The 11,995-nt window shown below is 36.7% G+C and overlaps 1 protein-coding gene and 1 pseudogene across 1 annotated transcript; both read right to left on the reverse strand.

The window, feature by feature from the left end:
• Positions 1-247: 247 nt before the first annotated feature.
• On the reverse strand, positions 248-2,553 carry apoeb (apolipoprotein Eb). Its single transcript, XM_056267623.1, has 5 exons — positions 2,515-2,553; positions 2,029-2,098; positions 1,652-1,805; positions 1,215-1,502; positions 248-1,091 (listed from the first exon to the last, which is right to left on the reverse strand). The coding sequence occupies exons 2-5, from the start codon at positions 2,069-2,071 to the stop codon at positions 731-733; spliced, it is 846 nt and encodes a 281-aa protein (XP_056123598.1). The 5' UTR covers positions 2,072-2,098; positions 2,515-2,553; the 3' UTR covers positions 248-730.
• Positions 2,554-10,167: 7,614 nt separating this feature from the next.
• On the reverse strand, positions 10,168-11,519 carry LOC130101772 (apolipoprotein A-I-like; annotated as a pseudogene).
• Between the last annotated feature and the right edge of the window lie 476 nt (positions 11,520-11,995).

Consider the following 11,995-nt stretch of genomic DNA (forward strand, 5'->3'; position numbering starts at 1 on the left):
TGCTATATCGAGCTGATTCTGAACGAACTCGTCTTCGAGATGAACGTGTTCTAACGCATTATTAGTCAATAAAATGTTAACACAATAGTACACATTTGACCATTAATCTTTTGACATTATAGGGGAAGCTGAGCTTCCCTTGCAGTCTTAAAGAAATCGCCACTGGATTGTTATAATGAGTTTGGTGGGAACAGGGAACAGAAATATACTTTGCAATACACTTGACAAGAATAAAATGAGAAACTAGTTGTGTAGTAGGACTCACATTTATTGCAAACAAATTCAAACACAGTAGTGCACAAACATGTACAGTAAAGGAGCATGTATATGTGGATTTGAGGCTAACAAAATAATGCTATCTTTGCATATATTCTGATTTAGTTCAGCAGATGAAGGCACTTTTGAATTTTATTCTGAATGGTACCAGGTTGGCCCCACTTACTAGAAAAAAAATCTATTAGATAACTTCCATGACAAGTTGATTGATCTTAAAATGACTACTGTAAAGACATTATGGAGAGTATATCCTCAGACAGTGGGTTAATACTGAGAAAGTAAACATGGTGAGTACATGGTATTCTTTTGTCCAATAATGGACAGTGCCAGTCCAGTCAAGTCCGGTTCTTAACCAGTTATCAACCTCTCACAGAATGAAAAAAGCACATTTCAGTAACACAAAACCTCCCTTCTTGTTTCTGTTTGGTGTTAACACTAGAAAAGCGTGGAGCTCTTAAGCTTGAGTGGGAAGAGCTGCTGAGGCCTCCTTGATCTTGTCCATGACAATCTGCAGCTGCTCACGGATCTTCTCGGAGTAGGGGGCGAGGAGGCTGGTCAGCTCATCCATGCGGCCTTCTAGGGAGGTACGCAGTTCCTCTGCGGTCTTTTCCAGCTTCTCCTTCAGAGCTCCAGCCTGGACCTCCAACTGCTCGCTCATCTCCTGCGCCTGGGACTTCATCAGCTCGTTAATGGCACCCAATTTCTGGTTGGCACCATCCTGGGCCTGGGTGAGGTATGGCTCTAAACGGTCCTTCACGGCATCAGCGTTTTGGGAAGCACGAGACTGCAGCTCACCCATGTAGGTTGCCACAGTGCTGTAGGGAATGAAAGTGAAGATTTAATATCTTTAAAAATTACCCATGTTTTCATTAGTTAAATGCTTTATCCACATTTTTTTTAGATTGCATTTTACCCAATGAAAGAACATCCAGACTTACGTGCGGATCTCCTCTGTGTCCTTGTTCAGGCGTTTCTTTAGTTTGCGTGTGTATGTGTTGACACGGGCTTTCACATCATCTGCGTTCTGCTCCACCATGGTCTTCAGCTCTTGCACGTACTGAGTGGAACGTTCCTTGGCATCGGTCATGTCAGTTTGCAGTTTGCCAGCCAGAAGCTGGAGGTCTTTGGTCAGCTGACCAGCAGCATCAGAGGCGTATGGAGTCAGTTGGGTTTGAAGATTTTCACTGTATGAGCCTAGCTCAGTCATGGTGTCAAGAATTAGGGTACTGGAAAACAAACAAACAAACAAACAAACAAACACAAAAAAAAAAACACTGGTCACAAACAATGCTTTAGCAGCACATATGCTATTTGATAATGTGAGGATGAGTATGATGGTGCTGTAGATAGATGTTAAAACGGCTGCTGAACTTACTCAAGCTCTCTGCTGAGTTGGGACTCCTTGATGTTCAGCACCACACCGTTAGCATGTGTGTTGAGTTCGGACACATACTGCCAAAAGCGGTCCACCATCTCCTCCCACCTGGGTTGAGGGGCATCAGCCTGGAACAGGCTACGAGCATGGCAGCCTACAAGGGGTGTGAAGAGATGGTTAACTTTATGCCATATTAAGTTTTTCACAAATGAGAGAGCTAGATAATTTACAGTTATTACAAAGCTTAGCAGATGACACTTATAAAGTATGTGATGTAGTAGTTGATAAGATGCACTATAAAACATTTAATTGTGCACTGATATTCAAAACAGATAGAAAAACTAAGCCATGAGTGGATGGAGATTTTTTTTCCATACCAGTAAAAACTGCCAGAGCAAAGATAACCACCAGAGACCTCATTTTGATGGACAGACAAGTAAGTTACACCTGAGGAAAGATCAACACACACACAAAAAAATCAATATCTTAAACCACTAGCACAAAAAAAAACTTTATCTTTAAAGAGAAACAAATCATACCGTCAACATAAAGTATAAACTTTGGAAACTGGAACTTTAAACTTATTAATTCTCATGTATTAAATTATTTAAATCCATACAGTATTCTTTAAAAGCTCCTTCTAAAAATGCACACAAAACAAAACCGCATATGAAGAGTATGCATGCAGGATTTGCTTTACTACTAATACGCGTTCAATAGCCTACTCAGTGACCGTTAACTGGAAGTTACGTAGGCTAAGCAATAGTTTTACTGACAAACTGGTTATTCTGACTGTATATAAACGGTTAGGTAAAAAGTTATTGATTAGCCTACTTCATTAGTGAAGAGCGAGCGTTACTCACCTGAGAAGTGTGATTTTCCTCCGTGTAGACGGAGAGGGGATGTTAGGTCTTTTATACAGTCCCGGGACGCACCCGCTGCCTTCACAATCGCTGCCACGTGATTTCGCCTTTGTTCGGCTCTCGCGCATCATCCCACGCGTCACTGACTGCAGCAAGTGTGCGAACCAGCATCTTTTCGAACCAGGTGGAGAAATATTGCGCAATTTATATAATTTCTTCTTGAAAATGTTAAGGGCACATTTCTTTTTATTTCATGTTCGGGAATTGCTCATGTAGCCTATGGTCTGGTTATTACAGCAACTTGCGTCCCTTATTTAGTGTAGCCAACTCTATTAAATAGACAGATATTTAAAAAGAATACTTTGGCAGTACATAGGCTACATTGAATGCAAAATCTTTATGATTGTCTTTAATAGTCTAAAATTTTATGTTTATTATTTTTATTTAATTATTTAGTGTCAGTAGGCCTATTGCTGCGTGGATAAAGTTGTTGTCCTCAAACGGAGTTTATAAAGTCAAACAACTGTAAATGTTCCATGTTGGACAGATTCCTCGTGATTAAAGAGACAATTGAGCCTAAAGGAAACTTTTTTTTGCAGGCGCCAACAATGATGCTCGTACGAAATCGACATGGATGAGCCTATTTGCATTTTTATAGAGACCTAATTGGCAATCGGCTATAGCCTACTATTGCTCACTTCACACAATCGGATTAGCATTCATATGAGCAACGTATACGGCAATGGTGGCTGTAACGACAACAGTAGCATACATTTTATATTAAGGAAAAACAAATGTTTCTTTATAACATCTGCCTTCCTTGTAATTTTAGTTACAATATATAGCCCTAAGCTAGTTATTTTATGATGTTATGGTGTAATTGCTTGCAAGTGATGCCATAAATTTCAAACTACTGCTGATTGCAGCCCGTTTGATCACAATGCCCTTCCACGTCTAAATGGCATAGTGTTGATCTTAAAAGATAAGACATTCCTTAGTATTCTCTGTAAAGAGTTAAGCCAATAAAGTACAGCCCTATGTTTGTTTCAGCGGTTCTATTCTGAACATAACACCACCCAACATGATCGTGTTTTTTTTTTTTTTTTTTTTTTTTTAAACTAATCTTTTTTTTTTCCGGGCCAAAAAGCCTTGGGTATTTTTTTTTTTTTCGTGACAACGGAAGAAAGCCTTATCACCCTCAATTTGATTCCACCTATTCAGTGATCTTTAGCCTCTTGTCCCAACTTGTCCTCTTCTTCTGGCTCATATCTGCAGCTGATGAAAACAAACATGGCTTTATACCAGAGGGCCCAGTAAGATCACTGCACGCAGACTTCCGCTATTATTTATACTCCTCTGCTACGTTCAATTCTGTTGATCCCTCCAGCGATTAGATTTTATTTTATTTTATTGAAATATTTATAAACCCTCACTTATAAAACTACTCTATTTTATTGTATGGTCAATTTTAATGTTCTTGGATGTTTATGCCTCCTATAAGGATGAGTCAGGTTGTCACACTTCATAAAGCATCGGACTATCGTTAATGAAAGATAGTTTGATCAATGACGTTCATTTGTGCCACATGACCACTGACACCGATGAAACGTCTGTTTATCACCAAAATGCTGATGCATTATATCAAAATAGATACTTCCCATTTTTTTTAAATAGAGAGGGCAACATATGAATACTGCAAACTATGACTGACAGTGTATATAAGAAATACATTTTAATTGACCACGAAAGAAAAAAAAAGGCAATATTAAGAAAGATTTATGACTGTTATGGTTGCTTCAGACCCTTCTTTCGCTTTTGTATTACCCTGTTAATGGATTAGTTTGATGAAAGCATTGCAAACAGAGCTCCCTCTGTAATTCTTTTTTTCTGTTTTTGATAATAGTTCTTTCATAAGGGGAAGATCAGTGCCAAGTGTTGGACAAAACATTTTCTGTGGGTTTACAATTAGGTAGGAGTGAACACATTTTTTTTTTTTTGGACTGAATTTTCCTCATGAAGTATTTGACATGTGGTTTCACCAGAGTGAGTATTTAATTATTTGGTGTTGCATCTAATGAAGAATGGAATTGGAGAAAATATGGCTGAAAAATTATGACTATCCTGTTTTCAAAACAAACAAAACTTTTTTAGAAAAAAATTAGCTTGATGATTTAATTATAAGCTCATGAAAGGACTTGGTTGTTTATGTCCCATGTGGTTTTCAGATAAATGTGTGAAAGGTGAATAGTAAGCAATGAACGCATGTAACCTCGGCCAACTCATCATTTAGCAGAATGGGGCTGCTACGTCCAGTCTACCGTGTGAGAGGGTCTATGCGCTGATAGCATCTATTCTTCATCACAGCCATGACTCAGATATACACTGACTGGATTTATCCAACACAAACAGCACAAGTAGGCCTAAAATGAGGGTGGATGAACTCTAGTGACTCTAATGTTTTTCTCTTTTCTTGCTTTCTGTGGTTTGTGGTTAAGTCCTCAGTTGTGTCATTGGGGAAGATTGTCTACATTCATTGTTTTCAACATTCAGGCATTCCAGGTCAAAGGCCTCTCAGCTGCTTTGTGTCAGAGGAATCAGTCATCTGTATTTTAATCTGTGTCTTAACCCCCTTGTCTCTGTGCAAAACGTCATTTGGTCACACTTTATATTAGATGTCTTTAGCTTTGTACTTACATAAATAAGTTGTTTGGTACAATGTACTGATTGTGTTCATGTTGTATTGCAAAACACTTTTGCTCCTATTAAGGTGGGATATGGTGAGGGACTGGTTGTGTGGTATAGTTAGGTGTGACCCTTGTAATAGAAGGGTCAACAGTGTAATTATAGATTTAATTACAGAAATTAATTACAGCTGTAATCACATGCAGGTATTTTTTTTTTTAATAATGTAAAAACATGTATCTGCACAATCAAATTATTAATTTAAATGTTATTACATTACACTTAATATAAAATGGGACATCAGTTTGTTTTCCCAATATCAGTGAAGAATGGGCTAAATTAGTTAATCTGTGTCTACAAATGACCCACAAAACTATATAAATAACAAGCAAATAGACTACTACATACCATTAGACTTTTAGTAGAGTTGTGATTAAATGTTAACTTAACTTAACTTTAACTTTAAACTTAAATGTAAAAGTGTACTAATAGTAATGCAAATGAAACAAGAGTTTTTGTTCACTGTATCAGGTTCCTTTTCTGTTTAAGGTCACTTCAGTTTACACATTTATCAGATGCTTTTAAAAGAGTCTGTTTATGCCTTCCTTGGCAATTAAATATATAACCTTGGTTTTGCACCATCTCTACTGCTGAAAAACAATGTTTAATCCAGCCTGATGCCAATGCTAGCTCTGGTTTAACAGGGCCCTCATCCTCTGTGCATACAGGCTGTAAGACCAGTTAGAGCAATAGTAACCAGCTTAGGCTGGTTACAGCTGTTTTTCCAGGAAGGTAGTGTCTTGATAATGATGATATGCTTGAACAAACTCTTGAATGTGAGGATTAGCTTCTTTGTGGGGGGTAGAAAATGAAGGTTTTTTTTTTTTTTTTTGATGGGAGTGTGTGGGAGACTCTTGGAAATGGCAGAACATGTACTTTTACAAACCTGCAAGGGCAGCTCCCGACATGTTGCCCCTGGCATTTATGTGGGATTTTTATGTGTTGATCATGATGTGGGTGTTTATAATTTTCTGGCAGCGCACATGTGTCTCAATGCATCCATTAAAAAGGAACTGGCAATCAGTCAATAACAAATGCGTTGCATGACCTGTAAATCTTAATCATTTTATGTTTGTGGTGATTTGAAATGATAGTGGGCATCCACTAGGTGGCATGTGTGGTTCACAAAACTAGTACATAGTACATGGCAGCACCATTGTCCACGTAATAACTTAGTGATTGGTGCAGCTCTTATTTTTATAAATAGGCCATTGTTCCAATGGCCTATATTTCCAGAGGTCCATTGTCAAATAGGCCTTTAAAAAAAAAAAAAAAAAAAAACTACACACATTTATTGTGGAATAAAGCTATTGTTTTCCACTTACTAGATTTGAAAGACTGTATTATCCAATCATGTCACTGTTAAGACAAATGATACTGTCCCATCCTTAGTAATTGTTTACAGCTATTAATGGCATTTAATTTTATAGTATATCATTTAATATCCTGACTTATAAATAACTACAAGTAGGCTAACTATACCGTTTAAAATTTTGATGCTAGTAAGATTTGTTTTTTAAAGAAATTAATATTTGATTCAGCAAGGTTGCATTAAATTGATCAAAAGGGACAGTAAATACATTGACAACTTTACAAAAAAATTCTATTTCAAATAAATGCTGCTGTTTTTAACGTTATATTCATAAAAAAAAAAAAAATAAAAAAAAAAAAAACCTGCATCTTAGTTTCCACAGATGTTAAGAAGCACAGCTGTTTTCAACATTGATAATAAGAAGAATTAGAGTAATGGCTGCTGAAAATTCAGCTTTGCCATGACAGGAATAAATTAAATTGTAAAATATATTAAAATAGAGAAGTTATTTTTAAAATGAAATAATATTTGACAATATTTACTGTATTTTTGATCAAATAAATGCATCTTTGGTGAGCATAAAAGGCTTCTTCAAAAAATGTAAAAAAAAATTTACCAACCCAAACATTTGAATGGTAGCATATATATCCAAACCTCAGCAGAACCTTAGAAGTTTGTTGCGCTCTTAAAGAGGTAATATTTAACTAATGAAATACTTCTGTATACTGATGTCATGAGTTTTGTTATTTTTGTGTGGAAGTTTAAGTAAAATAAATAGATATTTATGCATACGTTAGCTTTATAGGCAGAGTGAGATCAAAGGCTAAGTTAGAGACTGTTTGCCAGTTAGTTGAGCCATAAAATTCAACAACATGAAAACAACTCTGCTGTGTGTGTTCATGCAATTTAAAGCATGCTAAGAGTCTCAAAAACACCTAAAAATAATATTAAAGTATTCAAGATATCAAAAATAATTTCAAAGGCCTACATGTGTGGTGTCTTGACATGATTCTAGCTGTTTGCTAGTTTGAAGCAAATCGGCTAAAAAAAGAGGGCGATTTCAAAGTATTTTGAAAGTGACAAACTTCCTGCTGCCAGTTGGTGGCACTATGACTTTGACTTACAATAGTCACATCCATGTGATCGGCCTCCTACAATCAACATAAAGCTGAGGTTTCATTAAAATCAGTCAATGTATGTATGAAGTTTTTTTTTTTTCATTTCTTGTGTAACCATGTCTATATACCTTGTTTGTTTGTTTTATCGATGTAAACCAACAACTGTAAAACGTCTTTGAGTGTCTAGAAAAGCGCTATACAAATTAAATGTTTTATTATTATTATTTCCTGTTTACATTTTTTCACCATAAATTTGTTGCCTCACCATGACCAACCCGTTTGAGATATCAAAAATCTGCTGGAATTTAGCATACTTAATGTCTTGACTTCATGCTGACCGAATTTGGTGAATCCCCTAAGAGTATATGAAATTAAAGAGCATGCGTTTTTCAAACAACCCATAATAGCCGACCTCCTGTTGGGCTGGCGTATATGACTTATAAGAGTGTAAGAGTGCGAAAGATGTTTGGCCTGATAAGATCTTTAAGTGTATGAAGTTTGGTTACTTTAGGTGAAAAGCAAAGCCCCTCAAATACAACCATAAGTGTGCGCCACAGAGACCCCCCAAAGTTTAAAACTTGCCATACATCTGTCATTCTGTCACCCTGTAACTGGTAAAGAAACATTTGAGACGTACATCCTTTAACAAAATATTTATTTCATTTAAACAAATTAATTTCAAACATAAAAATCATTGTGCAAATGTAGATACAAGTTTTTCATTGGACCTTTGTGTTGTGTTTCATGGCTGTGAATAAATACTTCCATCAGGTCACTGTATACTGTCAGCAGCAGTTCGTCCCCTTGGAATTATAAGGTTCTATCTGACATTTTTGTCAAAATTGAGTTATTCACATATTCTTATTCTGTGACAACTTATTTACATTATGTGATGTGTTTTTTTAAATTGTGTACATTGTGGGACGTTTTATTGAAAAAACAAAAAGGTTCTATCTACAAAATCGAACTCTAACTTGGCTCTATAAGGTTCTATCTGCGTGAGCCAATCAGCACTTGGAATGCACAGAAGAGGACCAATCAGAATCAACTTTATATATCATGTCGCCAACTTTTCCTTGAAGACAAAAAGAAACCCAATAAAGGCATAATGCTATACATTTACAGTAAATTAAATATTCACTAAATTGTGTAGTGTTATGAAGTGGCTTCAATTTGGCCATTTTCTTTATAGTGTATTGGTTATTATTATTAATTATCAATGAGGTTATTATTAATAACTATTATTATTATAGTTATTATTATCTGAATTATACAAATATGCAGTGAGTAAATTGAATATTAAAAAAAAAAAAAAATTAACATGCAAGTGTGTGTGTGTGCGCGAGTGTGTGAAAATGTGTGTGTGAAAGTGTGAAAGTGTGTGTGTGTGTGTGTGAGTGTGAGTGTGAGTGTGTGTGTGTGTCCGAGTGTGTGTGTGCGAGTGTGTGTGAGTGTGTGTGAAAGTGTGAAAGTGTGTTGGTGTGTGTGAGTGTGAGTGTGTGTGCGCGTGTGTGTGTGTGTGTGTGTGCGTGCGTGTGTGTGTGTGTGTGTGCGTGCGTGTGTGTGTGTGTGTGTGTGTGTGTGTGAAAGTGTGAAAGTGTGTGACTGTGTGTGTGTGAGTGAGTGAGAGAGAGTGTGTGTGTGTTATTAAAAAATTAGTCTGAAATTTTTTTTTATCATATAGTCAGTGAATCATTTTTCAATGATTATTAAACTTTATGAATTAATTTGCTGAAGCATGTCGATTTTCTTAATGTCTTAATTTTTACAATTTTAAGCCTTAAAGGTCAAATAGTTAACAATTTCATTGATGGGGTCTTAATTACAACAATAAACGTTAGCATGTTATTTCAGCCATACTGATGTATAGAGAGAAAGCCATTTCACCTGGCCCACTTTAGCTGGAATAAAGTCCTGCTCAGATGTATTACAGTAGCTGCTTTCTGTCTAAACAAAAGAAAGATTAAAGTAACAATTTCTGCAATAATGTGTTTAATTACCCACCAAATTGGTAACGGAAATTAAGATTCTGCACTGGACAAAATATTTAGACCTACCTTGCTTAATTTGAAATGTCCTAAATACATGGAAGTGCTAAAAAATATGAAATAAATGTCATAGAAAGGATAAAATTTTACTTTCTAATACATGTTGAGACATTGTTACAACATTAATTTTATATTTAATGTTCAAATAATGTTTTGGCAGATAGAACCTTATAATTCTAAGTGAAAAGTGTTTTTTTTAGAATTAGAAGGTTCTATCTGCGTTTGACCCATTCCAAAAAAAAAACATTTACAAATTTGAGAGGATTTTGATATTGTATATTTAGAATACATTTAGGGTCCCTGTTATTTTCATGTTTGAAAGAAACTTGTTCCCCATATAAATTTTCCTATATCTAATGCAAAAACTTTGAAGCTCAATATCTCAAAACTGCTCAGAACGCAGATAGAACCTTATAATTCCAAGGGGACGAGTTGTTAATGTCGACCACAGAAAGTGAAGAACACACTTTTACATTTAACTGTATCTAAGATCTAATTACATTAGCAGCAATTGGCAAAAGTCTGTTGGTAGAATCTAATTTCTCTTGATGAAGGACTCGTACAGGGAGGTGAGCTGGTCCTTCAGGTCCTGTGCGTAGGGGTCCAGCTTTTCCTTCAGGTCTTCAGCGTAGGGTGTGAGACTCTGCTGGACCATCTGGGCTCTCTCTCTAATCTGGGCCTGAAGATCCTCAGCCAGAGGGGTCACGGTCTTCTGGAACTCCTGCAGACGCTGGTCAACCTTCTCCTTGATTTCAGCAGTGTAGGGCTCCAGCTGAGCCTGCAGCTCCTTCACGCTCTGCTCCAGGTTTCCTCTCAGCTCCTCACTCTTCTGGAGCAGAGTGGCCTTCAGGGTCTCAGAATCCATGGATTCTGCATATGGAGTCATGGCTGTCCTGAGCTCCTCCACTCTCTGCTGGATCTGGCTCTTGAGGTTGTCGGCATAGGGCTCCAGCTGGTCTCTCACAGTGATCAGGTCCTGGCCCAAACGCTCCTTCAACAGTTCAGTCTCTTTGGTGATTCTGGTCATCAGCTCTTCAGCCAGAGGATCCATCTGTTTCTTGAGGGTGACGGCATATTCGCTGGCCACATCGGCACTCTGGGTCAGTCTAGCACTGTTACATGGAGAAGGACATTTGAGTTTCATATCAGGGCATAAGAAATAGTCTAAATAACAGTGTCCTGCAGGTAAATATTCTTGACTGACTTGACGTCCTGTCCCAGTTGGGAAGACCTGATCATCTTGACGGTTTCCTCTGCGGTTTGTGTTGCCTTTGAAACATAGCTCCAGAATGCATCAGTCAGCTGCTCCAGCTGTGGCTTGGGCTCATCAGCAGAGAATAGGCTGGCCTGGCAACCTGTTGATGGAGCATTTCAGTTTGATCACATGGTATTGCTAATAGATTCTCTAAATTTATCAAGCCTTAAAGCATTTTCATATAGTAATTTTCTCTGAATTTCTCACCTGTAAATAGAGCAAGTGCAAGAACCACAAGAACCTTCATGGTGTTCAGTTTTAGTCTATAAGTAAAAAACACTTTTAATGAATGTCTCTGTCTTTTACATAAATGCAAATAGTGCTCTTTTTTGAATTTACAAAAAAGTGTGAAAGTTCTTACCTGTGTCAGTGTGTTTTGATTGACGCTGTCCTGTCTGAAGAACAAGTGTGAAGGTTGCGGTTTCACATCTGTATTTATAGCATAGGGAGGTGATTGTCATAGTGGAAACCCAAAGTCCAGTGGGTAGTGCCTTGCTGTCACTACTCCACATCATAATGCCCTGACTGTACCTATTATCACCAAATATTCCTGAATTCAATACAGATTATGATAACTATTGGACAGTAAATTGTACTAAATACCAATATAAATATTGTTTTATATGAACACATAAGACTATTCGTAAAATATCTAAGTAAAAGAGGTTTATCAATAAAGGAATAATAGTATTTTGGGAACTGTTTCTGTATACTGATAGCTGTGTTTTTTTTGTTTTTTTTTTTACAGGGGATTCAACACAGACAATCTCATTGTAATTTAATTAATTTTCACATAAAGATGTTTTGAATACCGCCATTTACTTAAACCATAAAACCAGACTGAAGCTAATGTTGAACCTTTGAACTAATAACAGTAACAAATGATACCAGACTTTGTTCGCTTCCTGATAAGATTTGACACATCACTAAAAAGATATATGTTTTTGATCCTGGATGAATTGTTGAGCTATATCATTTTAAGAAGATGGATATATTTCCTACTCTT

Source organism: Rhinichthys klamathensis, unplaced genomic scaffold, assembly GCF_029890125.1.
Source record: "Rhinichthys klamathensis goyatoka isolate OS25496 unplaced genomic scaffold, OSU_Roscu_1.1 h1tg000262l_1, whole genome shotgun sequence".
Classification (NCBI taxonomy): Eukaryota; Metazoa; Chordata; class Actinopteri; order Cypriniformes; family Leuciscidae; genus Rhinichthys; species Rhinichthys klamathensis.

Coding starts and splice junctions, on each gene's coding strand:
- apoeb (XM_056267623.1), bottom strand. CDS start 2,071: ATGAGGTCTCTGGTGGTTATCTTTGCTCTGGCAGTTTTTACTG. Junction 1,806..2,028: donor TGCTCTGGCAGTTTTTACTG/GTATGGAAAAAA, acceptor CACCCCTTGTAG/GCTGCCATGCTCGTAGCCTG. Junction 1,503..1,651: donor CAACTCAGCAGAGAGCTTGA/GTAAGTTCAGCA, acceptor TTTGTTTTCCAG/TACCCTAATTCTTGACACCA.